Here is a 16,941-nt window from a genome sequence, read left to right as displayed (position 1 = left end):
GTCAGGTGCTAAAGTGAAATGATTGAAAGCAAAAAAAAAGAAAAAGATCTGGCCTCTGCCTTCTTGGATTTTACAGTCTCATTACTAAGTGAAAATAATTGCTGTTATGTGAGCATGTGGGTGTTCTTTCTTTCTTCTGAATAATAATGCTACTATATTAGTATTTTAGTAATATAACCAAGGCTTTTGTCTGGTGAGGTGTATTCCAAAGCCAATGTTGGGGGCTAGACATTTATGACACAAACGTCATGAAATGGCACACAGGATGACAATTGTTCCAGCTGTCAGTGTCACGCAATCACTGATGCTGGCCTTCCGCGTGTGTCCTGTAAAGAGGAGGAAGTCATGCTGCCTGAGGCCCAGGTGGCAGCCCTCTCCCTCCTTCCTAGGGGCTCCCTACCTACACCTCAGCCAAGTCAGGCTCAGCCGCCTCTCCCCACAGACCTGAGGGCGTATAGAGCCCCTCATGATCCCAAGACCAGCCCCCTCCACACCCCCTCAGCATACCTAACACTCCTAAAGGAGCAGACAAATCAAGCAACCACCTGGCACAGCTCCTCTGAAAGAGGCCAGCTGGGCCATGTGACGACTGCACAACACACACCCCACACCAGAAACAGCTTGTGTGAGGGCTGTGCACGTGATTTCTCCAGATGGAACTTTTGTGAATGTAACAAGCTAAAGCCACACAATGAATTGGAAACTCATTCGGCTTATCTTCTCCTGAGAGCTCTTTCCTTTCACAGCTAGGTTTGGACCTGACACTTTAGGTTTTCGAAAACAATAAAAATGTATTTTTTAGAAATACATATATAACTGACAAAACTATATAAGAAAAAGAAAAGGCAGAGGAAGGAGAGGAATATGATTGTGGAGAAGCATGTCAGGGATTCCAAAGCCCTGCTACTCAAAGAGAGGTCCGTGGACTACTGACACTGACATCACCTTCAAGTGCGTTAGAAACACAGAATCACACACTCCATCTGAGACCTTCTGAATCATAGTCTGCACTTAATGAGATCTCTAGGTGTATCATATACACATTTAAGTTTGGGAGTCACTATTCTAAATGCTTGTAATATTCTATTTTTACCTGGAAGGTAAGTACACTTAGTATATTATTCTCTAAAAGGTATGCACATATTTTATAGTCTTCTGATTGTGTGACTCTAATCCAGCCTACAAACGGACCCCATGTCTACAAACTGTCATGTAGGGATTGTTAAAATGTGGGGAAAAGAATGCTACATGAATCTGATCTTCAAACGGTAAAAACGCAGATACAGATAAAATTTGAGACCACATAACCCAACCTCTTCACTTATGGGAAATGAAGCCATCTGCTTCAGGAAGGGGTATACCTTCACCAGGGTCAGATTGCTAAATATCTGTGGCAAAATCATATGAGGGCTCAAGTCTCCTGATCCCCAGTAATGTTCTGTGTCCTACACTAATACTGGTTAATACGTCCTGACTGAATTTTTTTTTTCTTTATAAACAAATACTAAAGTTAAAAGAGAAATCAGTATTAAGTTTAAAAAAAAAGTAAGCTAATTCTTAAACCAGTACCTTGTACATTTGATGGCAGATGACCAATACGTATTTGTCTGAATGAATGATTCACTTTGAGGCAAAGAAAAACAGTGTTATCCACATCTTCTCAAAGGGCTGAGCTGAATTATAGAATGGTTAAGTAATTTCCTTATGGAAAAAACCACAGAGCTCAATTTTAAAACAATTCATAATACTCTCCTCCGCAGAAACCAAAAATGTGCCCTTATGCTTTTATCAAAGTCAGAATATTTGACATATTTGGTATTTGGGTGTGTGAATCTGTTTGATTTCAATCAAGTCATTATCTGAAGTAAGACTTTTAAAATGATTACTTAGAATATTGAAAAATATCACAACTCACCAATACTAATTTCATCATCTGTTTCAGCATCACCAATACATTCAAACTGGAAATCTTGCAGTGACTGGGAAAATTTCTGTACTGCCATAGACAGATCTGTAATTAAAAGTTTAAAAAAAACCCATAAGTTGAAGGTACAATACCATGGAATACTCAAGAGTTTCCACATGTATTTACATAACTTTGCTGCTAATGCTATATTGACCAGAACCTTTTTAAATACCAGCTTGACAAATTTAAGCAGAATTTAAAGAGACTACTAAAGAAATATTTTTGGGATTAGATCTGCTCTGCTTCCAAAGCAGATTTGTCCCTTTAAGAAAGTTTTGGTGCCAGTTGTGTATTATCTGGAAGCCAATTTCCCAAAGCCTTTATCAAAGAATTACCATTCATTCCCTATAAATGGAGAATTTATTAAAAAAAAAAAAAAGAAGAAGAAGAAGGAATGCTACCAGGTTACTGGTGGGAATAAAAAAGAAAAGTAGCGAACCTTTGATTAGAAAGGGTCACCGATGTTATTCTATACAGACAGGGAATGTGGAGCAGATAGGGAATGTGTTTTTACCAATAAACACATTCTCATTCTAAGGTGAAAGGCCATGAGAAAAGTTGTTTACGAATAACCTTGTGATTTATAGGAAATCTCAAGCTAAACATACTCCTCAGTCCTGACTTCAGTCTGAACAAATTCCAGAGAGTGACTAAATCCAGAAGAAGAATTCTTCCTTAATCATGGATAGAATAAAGAAAAGCCCAGAATAATGAGAAGTAAATTCCTGGGAGGCAAAAGCCTAGGATGCAACCTAACAGTGACTAAGAATGCAGACTCTGGAGCCAAGACGACCTGGGTTGAAATCCAAGTCCTACCATTTACTCATTATGTGACCCTGGGCAAATTTTTTTAACTCCTCTGGGCCTCTATTTCCTCATCTATAAAGACTGAATAACAGTAGTATAACCACTTTATAGAGCTGTTTTGAGGACTAAGTAAGGTAACATTTGCAAAGTGTTTAGAACAGAACCTGGCACTTAATAAGCACTATTTATGTTTGTTAAATAAAATTAAATCAATCTGACAGTGCAGCATCAGGGAAGCTTTAGAGGTCCCACCTCTCAGAGCTACTGTGATCTTCCATGCTAACCCTTCACAGAAGTCTATGCCCGTAGGAAACACATTTTTATGGAAGTCTGTCTACACTTTATTTAATGTTATCTCCCATCATTCAATTCTGATACCTTGAATGCTTAACATTTAATTCAAGCAATAGGACTTGACAAAGACTCTCTCCTTGGCCAATCTTCAGTCAGGTTCCTCTGAGCCCTCTTCTTGACTATGCCTCTACTTTGGCTCTCTGTCCTCACTGGGCCTACATAGACCAGTTTTAGCAAAAATACTGCCAAGTTAGTTTAAAGAATATCTAAACTGATATCTGATCAAATTCCCCATCCCCCACCTTTGATGCTTAAGCCCTTGACCTGCCTTCACCAAGAATCCTCTGAACCTTTACATCTTCTCCTCTTAGTAATTTTCCATCCACTGACAGCCTCCCCTAGCCCCGCCACCAAACATGCTCCTCGGCTATAAATCCACATTTGTTCTTGTTGCATTCAGGGTAGAGCCTGAACTCTCTCCCCTATTGTGACACTCTCGACATCTACAGCATCCGACCTGAATAAAGTCCTCCTTATGATTTTAACTAGCATCAGAATCATTTTTCTTTAAGAGAACAATTATGGCCCGATGCCTAGATGTGACACCAGGACTTAATGTGGTAACCCACCACTCATGAAACTGCAAGCCCAGGTACCAATCACAGTAAGCACCCATGAGTGAACAGGTCTCCAAACAAGGTCACTTACTGCACCATGTGAATCAAGAACTCACCAACACCCTCACCAACAGGAATTCTGAAGACCACAGGTCTTGAGCCTCAGAGAGGCTTTCCCACACACACACACACACACACACACAAAGACTGAGATTTTTTTAAATCTTGTTTGAAAAAATAAACTGTGCTCTGGAAAGATGGTATTACTACTCACAGACTAACACCTCTTCCCAAAAGAGGGGTAGAACTTTGGTGCCAGCTGCACATTCTACTTAAGAGGTACTTTGGATTTAGGAGAATAGAAAGGTCTATCAGCTTAAGAATGGTTCTGCTTTGGGCTCTCAGGAAGAAAGATGAAAAGAGCCTCCTTAGTGGATTGTTAGTCAATGAGAAAAACAAAGCCTTCATCAGAACTAGACTTCACCAATTGGCTGTGAGGCCCTAGACAAATCATTCACCCTTCACAAGACCTGGTTTTCTTACCTATGGAACAGAGAAGGAATACTCATCTCACAGGTTGTTATAAAAACTAAATGAGGTCTGTGCCTGGTACAGGCTAGGCAACTTAATAAATGGCATCAGTTGTTATCATTCAAGCCCAGCTCAAAAGGTGGGAAAGTTGACTGGCCTTCCAGACAGAAGGGACCCATGCATGCAAAAGTATGCATTTATCTGACATTGCATAGCTCTGGCTAAGGGTAAAGAAATCATAACACCTATATCAAATGTTATGAGAAGACAAAAAAAAAAAAAAATCAGACTCCTAGGATAATTTTTAAGCCAAACTGTGTGCAGGTACTCTCCGTGAGAAAGGGGCAAAACATTCCATTTAACGTTTATTTTTCCATGTACAATATACAGGCCTTATGCTAAACTGGATTTGAAGTCACAGATGGAATTCCTAAAGCAGAGTGGGGGTAGTAGGTAATATGCGTAGATCAGGATGCTTAGGAATTCTGTAACAGATAGCCTTCCTTCTCTCCCCTCATCACCACAAGTTCCTCTGAGTTTCCCCTCAAACTCAAGGAGATACCTGGAAGCTTTCTCCTAGGGCAGGGGTCCCCAACCCCCAGGCCAGGACTGGTAGTTGTCTGTGGCCTATTAGGAACCGGGCTGCACAGCAGGAGGTGAGACACGGGCGAGCAAGCGAAGCTTCATCTGTATTTACAGCCACTCCTCATCACTCCCATTACCTCCTGAGCTCCGCCTCCTGTCAGGTCAGCGGTGGCATTCGATTCTCATAGGAGCTCGAACCCTACTGTGAACTGTGCACGCGAGGGATCTAGGCTGCGCACTCCTTATGAGAATCTAATGCCTGATGATCTGGCTGGGGAGAGGCTGCAAATACATATTATCATTAGCAGAGAGGTTTGACTGCACAGAGACCATAATAAATCATTTGCTTGCAGACTCATATCAAAGCCCTATCAGTGAGTGGCAAGTGAAAACAAGCTCAGGGCTCCCACTGATTCTGCATTATGGTGAGATATATAATTATTTCATTATATATTACGATGTAATAATAATAGAAATAAAAAGTACACAATAAATGTAATGTGCTTGAATCATCCTGAAACCATCCCCCCTACCCCGGTCTGTGGAAAAATTGTCTTCCATGAAACCGGTCCCTGGTGCCAAAAAGGTTGGGGACCGCTGTCCTAAGGAACTCCTGACATAAAACCCCACAACCAAACATTTCTTCCTAGGCCATTCTTTGCTTCCCATGGCCTTGCTCCTTGACTGAGAAAGGTAAGCTGCTTCGTCCTTTCACAGAGATCTCAGTGAGTACACTGTAAAAATTCCCATGCCTGAACAAGAACACAGGAGCCCACTGTCCATATAGCCAAGGGATTGAGAGTATGAGCTCTAGTGGCAGATGAAATGGGTTAGCTTCCCGCTTCTACCAACCAGCGGCATGATCATGGCAGCCTTCATAACCTCTCTGTACCTCATCTGTTAAGTGGAACAGAACCCATCTCTCAGGGTTATTGTGAGGAGTAAATGAGTTAATATAGAGGAAGCATTTAGACATACAGCTAAGCACTTAAAACGTGTTGGCTGTTTCCCTGTTGCAAGTCTCAGAAAAGAAAGGAAAAGGGAAAATTTCAGGAATGAAGGTGGCAGCTGTAAGGCCTTAGACAACCTTGGAAAGTACTCAATAAAACAGTCTGTTGATTGCAATTTCAAATTCTCTCTTGGTGCACTGCAATCATGCCATGACAGAGACTACCTGATTATTCAGTATTTCTGTGTAAGAGATGGGTGTCTATTACAATGCTGGATAGAATCAAGAATTCATGAATGATCTTCATGAAGCATAATGAGACAGGACTATACACGAAAATATGCTTCTCAACTAGTTCAGATAATCCCAAAAATAAAGGGGAAGTTCGAAAAACGACTTATTTTCAACTTCAAGTGTCATGAGTTCTTGATTTTCCTTTTGTTTGTTCTCATTTTCCAACAACCAAAGTAATGATGAGGTCAAAAATGTGACCAAAGTAAAGAACTTATGGTATTTTCTGGCAGTCATATGAATCCATCTGAAAAATGAGGAATCCAGTTCACACTTCTAATTTTGCCTCCATCTCCCACTGAGTGCAGTTCTGAACTAGAAAGAACAACACCTTTCACTGACTTATAACTCCATGGAACACACTCTTCCCTAATTGTCTAAGATTTCTAAACAATGGTCAGGTGCACAAAAGAGAAGTACTGGTACTAAATCCTTGTAAATAAAATTGATTCACATCCAGTTATATAGACCTTGAATTTAAGACCTAATTCAGTTCTTAAAGTTTACTGTTGAATTTTAAAGTACCAAATTGTGTAATGACAGAATCTACATTTCTCTTAAATACAAAAAGAAAGATCAAATGTATAAAGCATGACAAGCAGGGAATCTAGCATAGGCAAGACTGTCTCTTTCTCCCTGTTCCTACTCAACTATTAGAACATGAAGACAAACAAGGAAAAAATCCCAGTCGGAGACACCCTGGCTATCTATATTCAAGATGAAGGTGGAGGAGTAACATTTACTAGGGGTCAAAGTTGTACATAGTAAAGATGCTGCAAGTATCACTCATATCATATCCTTTCTATTTACCTAATGAGTTAAGCATAGGGTGTCTTCACATGTATTCATATTATAACTTGGAAGAATTACAGTAGGCTTTAATTAGTCAGCAATGTTTTTATATCAAAGAGTTAACCCGTAGCACCCACGATTAGATGATGCTAATGAAGCACTAAAACTTCATTTCATTAGAAACACTTCAACCTCATTAGAGAAACAAAAAACAGTAAATATTTAATTACAACTCTTCTTACACACAGACTTAAGAGCTAGAGTTACCTGTTACTTTAGAAGTGTCAATGGAATTACTTTTACAATGTTAGCTATATTTATCTCAGAACAAGTACAACCAGCCAGTCCATTGGTTTAAGGCAGTTTTTCTTGAAATTTGGTTGCTCTGGGATGAGATTTTACAGTGCAGAAGGAATACAGGATGAAGCCATGGGAATACAAAGGTAAGAACAGGATATATCCCTCCCTCAAAAGGGCACAGTCCTATACGGACATGAGGTATGTAAATAAATCATATCAGAGGACAATGGATAAAGTCTCCGACAGAGGCTAATAATAACAACATCACCGCAGATAGTACTTACTATGTGCCTGATACTTATCCAAGAACTTAAGGTAAACTAAAACCATTAATCCTCACAACAGCCTCATGAAGTAGATATCATCACTCCCATTTTACAGATAAAGGAACTGAGGCATAGAGAGGTTAAGTGACATCCCCAAGGTTGCTCAAGCTAGTAAATAACAGCAAGAATTTTGACCCAGGGAGCCTGGCTCCAGAGTCCCCACTTAACCGCACTGCCAGACGGCTCTGTGCACAGAGGTAACAAATAAGAAGGCACAATCGGTCCAGCTGGAGTGCATGGGGGAAGGCTCCTCAGAGGATTCAATGAAGACAAGAACCTGAAAGATGTGACAACACACCAGGCAAGGCCACATTAACAAAATGTCCAAAAGCTTTCAAAAGGCAGCTTCTACCTACACATCCAAACACCTCTATCATGACTCACATCAAGCTGAGTACCACCAGCAACAGACCATCCAGTCTCTTGTACCTATTTTTATATTGTTATTCCACCTCCTTAGGATAGACTCTTCTCCCAAGTTCTCTTTCAAGGTCTCTCTCTCTCAAGTCCCCATTTCCTCCAAAAAGGTCTTCCCGATCCCTTTCAATGTGGCATTATCGCCTCCTTTATACCTCCTACTACATGTTGTGACGCTCTTGCTGTGCTTTCTTTATTTTACCTTTTATCAAGTTATTCATAAACCTAGGTTATCCACCTTATTTTAGATAGTGTTTTAAAGGTAGAAAACTTTATCATCAATGAACACTACCCAAGTATCCACTACCATATCTTGTATACAATTAGAGCTCAACTGTTGAAACCATTAATTTCTGCAAGGTGGATAAATACCTAAGCCTTCCAGATCTAAAACATGAGTTATCCACTTTCCAATACAAGAAGCTTTCATATACATTCACAATAACAATAGCAATGGTGTCAGTAAGATGTTTTACTCTTTCAAAGTTCTTATGTATTTTTCTTAATTCTCACACAAAGCTATGAGGGCTGAAACTCTGAAAAGTTAGGTAATAACTTAATTTGCCCAGAGTCTAAGAGCTTGACTCCAACCTGGACTGCTTCCCAAATTGGATGTTCTTTCTACTACATACCATAGCTACTTCCCAAAGAGTAACAAGCATTAAAACCAGGGAGCATGTGACCTTTAGACAACATCTAATTAATCCCTTACCTACTGTATAAAATCTAAGATAGTAAGACTCTCTGTACTGAGCTATATGAGAGTGAGCTAGGTATGCTTATTAGCCTGGAATAAGCTACAAGCAAACATATATTAGATGGTCTAAAAGTCAAAGGAAATGCACATTCTTTCTTGTACTTTCTAGTGCCACAAGATAACTGAATAATGTTCTAGGTGTTAAGCTTCTTAAAGGTAGGTATATATTCTTCATCTCTCTTCACCATTAGTGCCCAAAAGAAAGCAGACAGAAAAGAGAACAAAGGGACCAGGAAAAGTGTACACCAACTACCAATGCATTCATAACATAAGAATCCACCATAGATAAATTACTGAAAAGCTTATGGTACTGGGAACATGAATATCACTGCAAGCCTTAATAATAAACAAACCATACATTATATAGGAGAATACGTCACGGAATTACCAAATAAGCCTTGGCTTTTAATACCTGCAGTTATGCTTTTAATGTTCTCTCAGAGAGCTGCAAATGTCAGATTGTTAGACGGAGAAAAGTCAGAGGAAAAGAACACCGGGTTTGTGGCAAAGTATAAGAAAGAAACACAATGAGAACTTCTTGTCAGTAAGAATCATTCCTATGGCTCTTATTTGAACAAAGTTTGAAAATGCCTACTTTGCTATTTTCTACTTTACATAAATGGCTAGAAAATCATGGTTATCCAATATTATTAAAGAAAGTCTTCCTAAAGAAGGTCCAAGACAAAGCTTGGTACTTATATGTTGAGGTGAAGTGAAATTAACTGACTGACTTGTAATAATGGAATCAAGGAATTCTCTTTCCTTGAAGACCTAGAGAAACACTGCCGTGTCCATGGGAGGTGAATGGAGACAGAATCACCAGAGGGCAACGGGGCACGGATGTTATTCTTCATCCCCCTGGAAATGCAAAAGGCACAGACTACACTAGGCCACTAAATTAACTTGTTGTATTCTAGGATGGAACAACATGATTGTTTTGGCATGGTAAAACAAATTAGCCTAGCTCTAGGCAGCCTCATTCATTTCCACACCAGATATGCATTCAGGGTTATGTGAAGGATGTGCTCAGATAGGGGAAAAAATTCCTTCCTTAGAATCAATCATTCTTTCATGTTATGGACTAAGTGTGCACAAGACTCAGACAGACATGGACACCAATCCACCACTTACTAAAATATGGCTTAGAGCAAGCACTTAGCTTCTCTAAGTCTCAGGTTCTTCATGTACAAAAGGAAGATACTAATCCCTTACAAAACTGTCATGAATATTATGCGAAATGGACTTAGCACAGGGCCTGGTAAAGAACAGAAACTTGAAATACTGGTTCTCAACAAATGTTAACTATTAAACCACTATTTATTATGATGGCAAATGCAGAATATGAAATATTTTCATTGTAAGCATAACATATTTAATCTGTGTATTAAATTACTATCTTCAGGAGAGGTTCAGCAAAAATAAATAGTGGTACTGGCCTCTAATGAAGACCAAGCAGTTTGTAATCCCATAAATGGTATGTGTTTGGCAAGCAGTTCCAGAAGATTCCAGCCTAAAAACAACAAACAGGAACCAACACTTGGCCAGATTTTATCCATAGTTTCTATAAAGCTACAAATTCCATAAAAATTAAAAATGAAAAACCACAAAGACTTCACTATTGCTACAACACAATTTAAAAATAGAAAGCTGAAAGGATGAAATAAATCACCCATCTTCCTACCCTGGGGGAAAAACTTGGGGGGGGGTGCGGGGGACAGGGGGAAGGGGAGGCGAAGGAAACAATGGCACACTGCAGTTTCTCTGGATTTTTCTTCCTGCCTCAATAAGCATTCCTTTGAGATTTCTCTTCCTCATACTCTTTCCTTCAGGAAAGATAAACCTATCTTTAGACACCTTGTTTTAGCTCAATACATGTTTTCTTTTAAAAAGTACTACTTATGGGGCTTCCCTGGTGGCGCAGTGGTTGAGAGTCCGCCTGACGATGCAGGGGAAGCAGGTTCGTGCCCCGGTCCGGGAAGATCCCACATGCCGCGGAGCGGCTGGGCCCGTGAGCCATGGCCGCTGAGCCTGCGTGTCCGGAGCCTGTGCTCCGCAACGGGAGAGGCCACAACAGTGAGAGGCCCACATACCGCAAAAAAAAAAAAGTAAAAAGTACTACTTATGTATCTATATGCAGGCAACTCCTAAGTGGAGATTTAAGTTTGGATACTGGAATTCCAAACAAAATTTTATAAAATATCCCACTTGACTTTTTTGATTTAACTAAAAAATATTGAATTATCCAGCATGGAGGACCTTGCAGGTTTCCTAGGCTTCTCAGCAACACTGGTTATGGCCTGGCATGCTTTCCTGGACTTCCTGGTCTACTTTCCCACACATGACCTCTTCCTTAGTCCAATCATTGTTTTCTGGGCATTTACAACTTATGCTCTTATTAACAGATTTGGTAATGGAAAGTGTTTAGTGTTCTAGCTTCACTTCTAGCCCTCTTTTCTCTTGACTACCTGAAGTATCTCTCTGCCCAAGATAATGACTCTGGAAGAGCATTTTGTGTTACCTTATCTTTCATGTCACCTATCAGCCTATTTCCAACTCTTAAAACTTACTTCCCTTTCCCTTTTCCATCAGCTCCTTCTTGGTATCATATGACAAACACATTTGTGATAAAATCATGATTTGACTAGTTTAATCTCCTTTTTAAAGCATCACACTAAATTATTACCTACTAGGCAAGTCAAGCATATCATCTTTCCTCTATGATTTTTAGGCCATCATTTTTCTCAAACTGGTCTTTGTACCTTCAATGTTCCAGCCAAACAAAACAATCTAAACTTCTGTTCTCCCAGCATCCACAGGGTCATTCTTCATGTTGGAAACAGCCCTTGGTCTCTGCTGTGACCTTCAATTGCCTTCAAATGAATCAATACTCACAGTTCCACTGTGAAGCTGGATTATACCTTACAAGAGCAGCTGGCTATACTTGAGGATGGTACCTGGAGCTTCCTTTAGTTCTTTTAAAGCAGCTTTAAGACCTGCCTCTTTCTAGATTAATCTGAAAGCCCCACCCTAACTAATCCAACCAGGGCAACACATTTGCTGTTTGACAGATACCAAATACTGACATGCCTTATGGCACACAGCAGTGTGCCAGGAGTTCAGAAAGCCATGAATACTTTCAGTGTATCTTCTGGTGCCACAACATTTATTAGAAAACTAAAGAGAAGTAAGTGAAGTAGTTTTATCCTGTTTTACATTTTTTTTAAATGCCAGTATAGCAGAATTTATATGAATTAACTTGTATCTTGTCACTTCCATTGAGGCAGCCAGTTTGGGTCATGTTTCCAGACTATTGAGAGTACATTTTCCCCCTCATCTGATAGAAAATTCTGGGAAGTACTATACTACTGTAATCTAGCTCCTTTTTGAATGTCTACTGACGTACCCTACATTATAATTTTATTATATTATATATTTATTTGTGTGTAAGTCGCATTACCCTCATCAAACATTAAGCCCGTGATGGGCAGAGAACCTCTTCAGTCTTTATTGCCTTCAGCATAGGGCCTTGAAAATAAGGGGCTGTCAAATAGAATAGAATGCAAAAATTCAGAGTATTTAGAAAAGGTAAAGTAAGGCCTTTCTAGGACTGGCAAAGAGCAATTAGAGACAAAAAGCCAGGTGGTTAGACTCAGACCCAGATCTAGCTATAAAAGGGGCTATGGGAACAGAGGAGCCCCAGCAAACAAACACACCTGAGGATCTGGACATCAAGTCAAGTAGATGAGATCGGAGGGCCAGAGGGAATGGCTAAAAGGTTCTTTCATTTAGGATCTGTTGGTTAGCTTTGCAAAAAGCAAAGCAGTGGAAGCTGGCAGAAGCAGCCTAGGTATTCTAGGTGCTAACCTAAAATCTCAGTATTGCTTTAGAATAAACCCACCTCTAAAAATTATTCTGGTAATCTAATCAAGCTCAATGGGGAGAGCATCCAGTTTCAAAAAAATAAAACTAAAAATAACCTAAATGTTCCACAAACTTAAGTCACTACAGAGAAAGCTAGTCCAGGTTTTTATTTCCTTGCATCATCTTCTAATATAAAGAAGTCTCATTTAAAAAAATGATAAAAGCAAGGATTTTGGCACCAAACAGACTACCAGTTTTGCTATGTGGGCAAGTTACTTAAGCTCTTCAAGTTTCAACTTACCTGTTTGTAAAATGAGGATAATAGTAATATACCTACTTCATAAGATTGTTGTAGTGACCAAATGAAATCATGCATGTAAAGTACATAGTAAGAGCCTGGCAAATTGTCATAATTATAACTGCAATTATTTTTAAGGAGGAAATCATTGGCTAGAAAGACACACTATTCTTGTCTCTTGGTTACTACTCCTATGTTAAGCTTACCTCTCAGGACCTAAAAAGATACCTACCATTATATGATGGCACCAAATTTAATGCAGCCAAAGTGCCTGCCGACCAAGGAAACACTCAAGTGATACCAAACATTATTACAGTCAATTGTCTCTATTCTAAAAGGTAATTTATCATTTACTTAAGTGCATTTTCCCATCAGCAGTTCAGCATCATGCACCATTAAAAAAATTTATACCGCACTCATATTGCCTCTGATGAAACTTCAAAGTATCATTCCAGTGGTTAACAGATATCTGCATTCCAGCATTCCCTAAGAAAACACTGCTAGACCCAATAATGAAATCTGATTAACCAAGCAAAGAAACAATCTAACATACATGAACCTCCAAAAATATTCTAAGTTCAATTTAAATGAAGTGATGAGCTTAGAATGTGGGTATAGCATAAGTGGCTGGCTATGTTTTTGTTGTTGTTGTTATTGCTGTTTTTATTTTGGCTGCATTGGGTCTTCGTTGCTGCGCGTGGGGCTTTCTCTAGTTGCGGTGAGCAGGGGCTACTCTTCGTTGCCTTGCACGGGCTTCTCATTTCAGTAGCTTCTCTTGTTGCGTGCAGAGCACAGGCTCTAGGCGCGCTGGCTTCAATAGTTGTGGCATGCGAGCTCAGTAGTTGTGGCTCGCTGGCTCTAGAGCGCAGTCTCAGTAGTTGTGGCGCATGGGCTTAGTTGCTCCTAGGCATGTGGGATCTTCCCGGACCAGGGCTCGAACCCGTGTCCCCTGCATTGGCAGATGGATTATTAACCACTGCACCACCAGGGAAGCCCTGGTTATGTTTATTGTGACCACATATTCGGGTTTTCACTATTGCATTTTTATTTATTTATTTTCTTTGGCCAAAATAAGTATATTATATCATGTAACATCATGGCTATCCATGAACAGTAATGGTGGCAAAATAATTTTTTCACATAGCAGCATGACTAACATCCTCTTAAAGACTGGAAATATTTTATAATGAATAGTAATTGAAAGCTGAATACATAAGCCTCTGTCTTGGACAAGATGTGGAAGTATGTTGGCATCATGCCTTGTTCTTCCAAAAGGAACAGAAAAAAACAACACTGCAAAACAAGGCTGAGCCTGGGCTGCCAGGGAAGTAAGGGCACAAAGATCATTATTCTCTATTTACACAATGTTTTTTGTAAGTTGTTTTCAATAAACTTGCTATCCCACATGTCTACAGACTTCATTTTTCTGCTGTCCTACCCCATGTTGAAACATTAAAGCAATGTTTCAGAATATTTCAGGAAAACTTGCATTCTAACAGTGTAGTTTCCATTTTGTACCTTTGAGCCAACACCCCATCCCATGTTTAAGGTACCACAATAGAGATAATTTTGTTGGGATACATTATTTTATTACTTTTTAAAGTTCCAAGTGTTATGCTTTTAATAAAATGACTTACTATAGCCATCTCACTATCTTAAATACAAATGATGAGATTTTTCAAGTCATATTTGTACTCCTTATCTCACTAGAAACCTACTGGGCAAACAGACTGAGTAGATAATTACCTACATTCTACAGATGAGAAAACTAACGTGCACGGTTAAGTGACTTTTCCAAGCAATAGAATCAGAGCTGGAATCTTAATCTCCCATGTCTAGGCCAACCCTCCTCTTTCCATACCATCTTAAATAAATAATCCTCTTACACCTACAATTCTACCATACTGGGGTTAGCTCAGTAGTAAAAATTTTTAAAAACTATTTTTTTTACCAGACCATTTACAGTTTTCTTATCATTTCCTCACTTAAAAAAAAATCCTCATTCTTATGAATCTTACTGTATCTCCATTATGTAACTAGTTTAACTGTTGGTAAAAATGATTTAAGTGGCTTTGAAGAAGATACTTTAAACATATGATACATTTTATTTTTATTTAGGGGTGATTGATTATACTCATCGAAAAACAGGAAGATAAATCTCAACCTTTTATTCCAAAAACTAAAACTCATTCACCTAAATACCATGCTGTTTGAGTTGCCAACATGCATGCAAAACCATAGGTACAGAGTCAGCAACTGCCTGCTGTGATTCTGAATAGCTGAGACTTTTATTTAGCAATCAGAACTGAGGAATTCCAACTGTGTCAACTTGTGCAACTATGTCTGGCTTTAGAGCTTCCCACACTCTGGGAGACAGATTGTCTCTAATTATTTTATTGCTGCAAAAAAAGGGACTTTTCATAGAAATTATACACAAAATTTATGTCAGGCTTTTATCAGACAGCATGTAGTCAACCCATGATTAGGCCATCCTTCAATTTAAAACTTAAATATATATGTGGCTTGCAACTCTTCTTACCCGGTATTTTTTATTTACTTCAGAACTTATTAGTTCCTCAGCTACTAAAATTTTAAGGTGATTTACCATAGTTCATATATTCTAAGCTGCTAAATTGTAAGCCCCCTACCCAATTTTAGAGAGAGTAATATAAAAACTACAACGTTGGCTCCCTGAGTCCCAGTATATCTTTATATTTTATATTTCGTCCAGTCATACTGAACAACGGCATCTTTTGCAGCATCTGACATTGTCAAGTAAAGCATTATCCCTAACCTTAAGGAGCTAATAACCTGACAAAACAAACAGCACACAGTGCATTGCCTCGATTGCCTTTTCCTATCTTTGAATGCCACAAAAACCTAACACTAGGAAAAGCCTGTTTCAGAAATATTTGATCTCTGTTGTCCCTAACCATTATGAGAGTGGGAAATAAGAAATCAGCTCTCTCTAGCTTAGCTTCTCATTCTTTTGAGATATAAAGGGGCTGAAGCCTTGAAGCCACCCAGTCACTTGGGCTTGTTTCTGGGCTCCAAGCCTAAAATAAGGGCTAAAGGGGGCTTCTATCAGCTGTGTGCTCGTGAAAGCCATCTGAGACCACCAGAAATGCTGTAACCATGGGATTGTGGGCAGTATTTCAACAAGGGCTCTCCAGATAGTGAACAAGACATTCAGGCACTATAGACTCTCTGTATTTTCAGAAAGAAAATTCATGAAAGAGATATACAACCGAGAAATGAATTTGTGTATACAGTTTCTGTTTGCTCCACATGCCCCCTGACATTAACTTTTTAAGTATAAAAAATTCTCTATAATCTAAGACTCACATTCAGTTCCAATGCCATGCAGTTTAGGGAGGCAGCCCATTGTGATTCAAGGTCAGCGACCTTGATGGTAAATGAAGTAAACGTTTGTGCATTAGTTACAGAAGGCTGGGCACAGGTAAGTACTGTCTTCAGCGGACTAATTTAGTAACTTCAGCTACATCAGAATAGTGAAGGATATAACCTAGACTTCTCTCTGAGAATCCCTAGAAATCATGCCTATGAGTGACTAAAATCTGCTACTATAGCAACACTGCAAAGTTACACTGAATATCAAACTAACAACATCAAACTTATTAGATCATTTCAATTAAATTAAATGGTGTATTTCTTCAATCACAACCCCTCAAACCAAAAGAGTAAAGAAGTATTGGCCGAGTAGAAGTCCTTAAGGTTTTAGCTTTACTGAATTGTAAACCTGATAAATAATCAGCATATCAATTACATATAAATGCAAACATTTGTGCTTTGAACTTGCACCTTGGAGAAACTGTCTGCCTAAGTAAAGGTAAATTTTAACCCTGCATGAGTTGCAACTGCAATGAATCCTCAGTTAAGTACAAGTGAATGAGTTTCTTATTGAAAATGTTATGATGCAATAGATGAAAAAAATAACAAAGTGGTTCATTTTATCAAAACTTTCCCACAGAGGCTCATTTAGTCAATCAAAAGGTATGTATTAACTTCCTTATCTATGAAACTTCTACATTACTTGTTCTACAAGATCCCACTTCCTTTCACCCAGACACTTTGGTAAGTAAAAACTGGAGTGATTTGGCATGTCAAACTGCTCCATGACTACTAAAGA

At 39.0% G+C, this 16,941-nt stretch overlaps 1 protein-coding gene across 2 annotated transcripts in view; it reads right to left on the bottom strand.

Annotated features, from left to right (window-relative positions):
* Positions 1 to 16,941, bottom strand: part of ARHGAP42 (Rho GTPase activating protein 42) — a 285,948-nt gene that overhangs the window by 213,518 nt on the left and 55,489 nt on the right. For both annotated transcript variants that reach the window (XM_022562065.2, XM_089915446.1), the window contains exon 2: positions 1,916 to 2,011. In XM_022562065.2, coding sequence (XP_022417773.2) covers positions 1,916 to 2,011 — 96 coding nt within the window. The remainder of the gene's footprint in view (positions 1 to 1,915; positions 2,012 to 16,941) is intronic.

Source organism: Delphinapterus leucas, chromosome 7 (genome assembly GCF_059928025.1).
Source record: "Delphinapterus leucas isolate spDelLeu-1000000601 "Yukka" chromosome 7, BTC_Dleu_Yukka2, whole genome shotgun sequence".
Taxonomy (NCBI): Eukaryota; Metazoa; Chordata; class Mammalia; order Artiodactyla; family Monodontidae; genus Delphinapterus; species Delphinapterus leucas.
The sequence above is the reverse complement of the archived record's forward strand: the minus strand, read 5'-3'. Positions and strand labels throughout refer to the sequence as shown.